Below are 6,000 nucleotides of genomic sequence, written 5' to 3' on the forward strand. Positions count from 1 at the left end.
AAGAGTTCAACATTGTGTGTGTGTGTGTGTGTTGTCCAGGACGGCCACACAGCGCTCCACCTGGCCGTCAGAAGGTGTCAGGTGGAGGTGGTCCGCTGCCTCCTTAGACACCACTGCCACGTGGACCAGCAGGATCGCCACGGCAACACGCCGCTGCACATCGCCTGCAAGGACTGCAACCTGCCCATCGTCACGGCCATCTGCCACGCCAAGGCCAGCCTGGATCTGGCTAACAAGGTCAGGAGAGCACAGCTTCGCTACTCCAGCGCGGGGGGGGGGGGGGGGGGACTCCCAAATTGAATGTCTTGTGCCAAGGATTTTTTCACAATCCTTCAAGATTTGTTATGTGTTTCGGGAAATAACTAATTTCTAACTAACTAACAGATGGTTGGAATGCAGAGAAGTAGTCTGCATTGAACTAGTGATCAGAGACAGGACAGATGGTTGGAATGCAGAGAAGTAGTCTGCATTGAACTAGTGATCAGTAACAGAGAAAGGAAGGACAGATGGTTGGAATGCAGAGGAGACGTGTGCGTGCATACATGTGACTTTGGTCTTCTGCCTTTTTCAAAAAGGAGGACATTCAGTCTTTAATGGACAGAGATCAGTCTCGCCCGGGTAAAGTTCCGAGTGGCGCGCTATGAACTTGTAGGTCTGCTATTTTTGAAAAATCGTTAAAATGTGCCTCAAATCTTTCCGAAAATTGTCATGATTTAGAAAACTTTTTTTTTTTAAGGCCTGAATGGGTTAAACACCTCAATGCCAGGACATCTCGACATCATGCGTAGACATGTGGTTGTCTATTTTAGCAGCAGTTACAAGCAACTAGAATACACAGATAAGCGCAAATTGGCATAAGGACTAAATTGTGATGAAAACGTGTGTCAAAAATAAAAAGTCACTGAGTGAAATGGAATACAGCTCCTGTTTTTCTCCCATATCCTCAGCATCCTTTTACTGTAGACTTCTCAGCCACAACGTGGCTTTGATTGAACAATTACCATTTAGATAGTTTGTTTTGTTTACATGGTGAGGGGAATGCATGTGGCAAAGAGAGACCCAAAGCTCACCCTGTCTCACACAGTTTCTGTTTACGGCTCATAAATTGGCATACATTATGGTTAATTACTCTATAATCACACAGTACTTGTGGAAATGAGGGCCCTGTGATTGAACCTAATCAGAGTGAAGTTAATGCGTTTCCTTTTTTGATTTTTTACAACTTATTCAACGTATTAAAACATTGGATATAAGTACATATATATATATATTTTTTTTTTATTGTTTTACAAATTAGAGCAAGTATATACATGTTTTCTTAACACCCGTTTTTTTGTATGTGAAGGCACATGATGCCTGCCTGCTGTAAGCCTGTGATGCGCACCACTTCCCCCAAACATTCCTCTGTCTCCTCCGAAGCCGCATCCTATTTTGACACCAAGTACTCTAAATGTATTCCGAGACGGGGATTGCTTTTCACAGACAGCCGCCCTAAACCCTCTCAGCTTTCACACGGGGAGACATTTTGGGTGGCGATGTGCATCGGCAAGGAGCAATACTATAGCCTGTGTTTTGATTTATTCATAATTGTTGTTGTCGGCATGTATTGAGTTTCTGAAATGTCATATCACATGGGTGGCGAGATGCAGTCAGAGCTGGGAGCTTTGTTGGCATTTCTGTTTGTGGTGAACTGTCAGCGGGAACAACATAACAGACGTAGTTTGTCATGGAGTGGATCAAGTTTGTTGCTGCGGTAAACGACACCTTAAAGCTTGGCTCTAATGCTGAAACCACCAAATTGACTATTTTGCAATAAAATGTGCATGATGACTTATCGCCTAAGTAATATTCAATAATGTCTAGATGTCACATTTGATGTCACATTTTTCAAATGATATATGATATCTTGTGCTCATTAGTTGCATTTTCCTCACTTTGACAGAGTGGAGCACAATATATTATATATTGATTTAACCCATTTTGAGCGGGAATCCCTGTTGGTCTTTTAAACATTATGTTATAATTGTCTCCACCAGGCCGAAGGCATGTGGGGAGAGTATGTTTTGCACTCCGTCCGTGTCCGTCCGTCCGTGTCCGTGAGCAGCTAATCTCGGCCACCGTTAATCCGGTCGATGCCAAATTTTGCACACACATTCCCTGGATGCCAACGATGAACCTCTGCCCCAAACTTTCCAGAACGGCCTGTTATAGCGCCACCAGGAGGCCGCTTTGTGCAAAACAAGTTTTTGCACAGTACACCTACAGATTTTGTCCAAACATCACGCAAATTGGTACACAGTCTCTCTAGAGCCATTCAACGAAACCTGTCTTTCAGATTTCTCAGACTCCATCCTGATTGGTTAAGATTGGCTTCCAAAATTCACAGGAGTGCTCAGTTTCAAACAAAATGCTGCAAATCATGAACACATCGCGTGATTTCCGTGAAATTGTGCACCCACATTCCCACTAGGCCGAGGACAAAATGCCACATGAACAATTACAACTCAGACTCAAGGTGGCGCTATAACTGGCCGAAAAGTGTTTTTACCTCTAACTGCACGGATCTGTGGATAACTTTGTATGCCAACTCCCTAGAGGCCAAGGAAAAACCTTTGCCTGGAATTTTTCACATCTGCTCTTTATAGCGCCACCAGGAGGCCGACATATGTAAAACACATTTTCTATTATTACTCCTTCAGATTTTATCCAAATTTCACGCAAATCGGTATACACTATCTCCATAGTCATGTGATCAACACGGAGCGGCACCATTTCCCATCTTCCATCCTGATTGGCTAAGATTGGCTTCCAAAGCTCACACGATTCGTCCATTTCGAAAAAAGCCCACAAATCACAAACGCAGTGTGCAATTTCCCTTAAATTATACACGCACATTTTCACTAGGCCGAGGACGACATGCCACAATTTATTCCTCAAAATCAGCCTCACGGTGGCACTATAACAGGCCAAATCCTGTTTTTAGCTATAACTGCATCGATCTGTATACAACTTATGTATGCACACATGGAAAAACATTGTACCTGCATCCCTCCAACACGAACCTCCGGCCCAAATCTTCCTCAACAGCCTGTTATAGCGCCACCATGAGGCCACAACCTGACCTGCCCTGGTGGAGACCTGTGCCGATTGGCACTTTGTCTATATTGAAAAATAGCAGATCTACAAGCTCGTAGATCTGCTATTTTTGAAAAAGCGTGAAAATATTTATTTCAGAAAACTGGAGGATTTAGAAGAATTTTTAAACATTTTGAGGGCAGGCCTAAATGGGTTAACAAAAGCAAAAAACTATTTTGAAGCAAAAAAAGTATTGACATCAGGCTGTACTCCACTTTTGCCTATAATGAAACATTTGTATGCGTGTTCCATCTTGTTTCTTTGTCCAGTACGGGAGAACTCCTCTTCACCTGGCAGCCAACAATGGTGGTCTGGAGGTGGTTCGCCATCTCTGCCTGTCTGGAGCCAACATCGACGCCATCACCAATGTAAGTCATTTATCAACGGCTTTGTCAATGTATTTTGGGCTGTCACGATTATGAAATGTTATGACGATTATTGACACACAAATAATTCCAGTTAACGATTTTAATTGTGCTTTGTCGTTGAACATGGGAATCAAAATGACATTTCTGTTCGGCTTTTAGGCCTTTAAGTTCCACAGGGCAGATATAACAAATAAAAGAAAAAACGACTGACATATTTAATAACTTTATACTAAGCATAAACACAAATTATAATATTTTTGAAAAAGGTTTTAGAAAATACATGAACATTTTTCAACTTGGAAACTAGCAATTGATGATTGCGCAAAAATAATCATTTAGGCGATTACGTGATAGCTGTGACAGGCCTATTCATGTTCTGCAGAGAACACTGTTTGATGCATTGCTCATGACAAGAATATGTGTGTGGGGGTAACTATAAAGCCAAAGTGTGTTCTTTTCTATTCATGGCATGAATATTATTCTATGGCCGTGTATTGAAGGTGTGTTTGCAACGGGACATGAAAGCACTTTTGTATTGCTTCAGTGTTCCGGGCATAAGCGTTGGTTGGTCAAGAGCCTCTTCTGGTTATGTGATTAATGATGCTGCGTCAATCTGTTCATAGCTGAATAGCTTTGCTGTCCAGTAGAGATGAGAACGCATTAGCATGCAGAGAGGAACAAGGACTTGTCACCAGCAGAGGTTTCAATGGGTGGCTTTGACGTGCTTCCGGAAAAATATTATGGCATAGCTCTATACGTCTCAGCTGAGCTCATCTCTTCTTGGCTCAATTTGTGGACGTTCAAATTAGGGCTTATTTGTGCAATGAGGGTTTCGGATAGTTAATTTTCTGCTTGAGCTAGTTTGCATCAAATTATGGGAAATGAAAGTAGAAAAGCTGATGACGGATCTTTCTCTCAGAGGAGGGTTTAATATGCAGGCTTCCGCTGCAAGCACAAAGAACGAATCAAGTGTCTAAATATTTAGGACCGCTCTCTTAAAACGGAGTTGCACTCCATTCCATCCAAAACTGATCTGATTGTTTTCGGAGCTGATTGGCCTAAAGATACCCGTGTCTCTTCCACTGTCATTTTGAAACATTGTCAATTTCATCTTTTTATGATTTTTCATAATGCCCTGTGTGTAAATGTGATCATTTATTGTATGAATACACCTCGACAAGCTCACACATCGCGATGAGACATGTGAGATTGTAGCCCTGCTAGTGCTACTATTTTGAAACACTTTGAAATATTCTTCAACATTTTGGAATATGTTTGCCTATGACGTGCACCAAATAGGGAGGTCGAAAGTGGTTAAGTCTTATTATGTTGTATAGTCACTCATTCTATCTACCTCCATGTTCACCGCATGTCAATTCAAATGTCAGATATTTAAGTGGACATTGTCACGGTATGGGTATACAGTTCCCAACCTAATGTGACACCTACAAACAAATCTGTCAGACACAATAAGTTAATAATGCATTATGCAGAGCGAGAGGTACAAAAGGTGGCACAAGACTGAACAAAAAGTTAACAAAAGGTGGCACAAGACTGAACAAAAAGTTATTCTGTTGCATGCCTTGAAAAGCTCTAGTTTCCTCATGAGCTGTAGAGTTGTCATATCATATGACAGAGAATGATGCTCTGTTCCACAAGCCTAAAACTCGTGAAAACTTTATGAAGTTGGCTCCCATTTTTGTAGTCTTTGTTATGTCCCGGCCAGGGGGATTGAACCCCGGCCATGTCGTGTGTGTCGTCGTCCCCCCGTCCCCCCCCCCCCCTGTCCCCCCGAGGGGTCGCAACCCCCAGGTTGAGAACCCCTGCTCTAGCTCACCGTTGGCAAGCACTAGCAACATGCTAGTGCATGTTAGATAGCATTTCTGTAGACTTAGATAGCATTTGATACAGACTCATAGCATGTTATGTAGACAGCACTATAACTGCATTGTATGTAGTCATAGCACGTCATGGTACATATATGTATAACATAGTATAGTATATATGTATAGTTTATATGTATAGTTTCATTATATAGATATTCCACTGTTACGTTCTTGGCTTACTCATGTTTCATGATAAATGCTTTCTATGTGATGTATTCCCATGCTTTTTTGTTCTTGCTTAATGTAAATCGCTCTGGATTAAGAGCGTCTGCTAAATGCCTAAATTGTAAATTGTTAGTTACAACAATGACGCGGGACACGGGTCTGTGTCTGCAACAGCAACGACGGGTCGAGCACACATTACCCACACTGTACATAATTTGGTGTTCATATATTCGAACGGGTAAGGACTAGTACTGTATAAGTGGCATTAAAGATGCGGATGATATCGTTACGTCATGTTGTAGTATTGTTTTGTAGTCGACAGACAGGAGACAGGCGGCAGCAACTTCCTTTTCCCTCTCAATAAAAGCTCTCGTAGCCTGTAGCTTTTATTGAGAGGGAAAAGGAAGTTGCTGCCGCCTGTTGTTCCTGTCTGTCGACTACAAAAC

At 42.1% G+C, this 6,000-nt stretch overlaps 1 protein-coding gene across 1 annotated transcript in view; it reads left to right on the plus strand.

The window, feature by feature from the left end:
* dapk1 (death-associated protein kinase 1) overlaps positions 1 to 6,000 on the plus strand; it is an 89,552-nt gene that overhangs the window by 61,427 nt on the left and 22,125 nt on the right. The window contains exons 17-18 of the mRNA XM_083783901.1: positions 40 to 237; positions 3,405 to 3,503. Coding sequence (XP_083640027.1) covers positions 40 to 237; positions 3,405 to 3,503 — 297 coding nt within the window. The remainder of the gene's footprint in view (positions 1 to 39; positions 238 to 3,404; positions 3,504 to 6,000) is intronic.

This window comes from Protomyctophum parallelum, assembly GCF_964188405.1.
Source record: "Protomyctophum parallelum genome assembly, chromosome: 15".
NCBI classification, from domain to species: domain Eukaryota; kingdom Metazoa; phylum Chordata; class Actinopteri; order Myctophiformes; family Myctophidae; genus Protomyctophum; species Protomyctophum parallelum.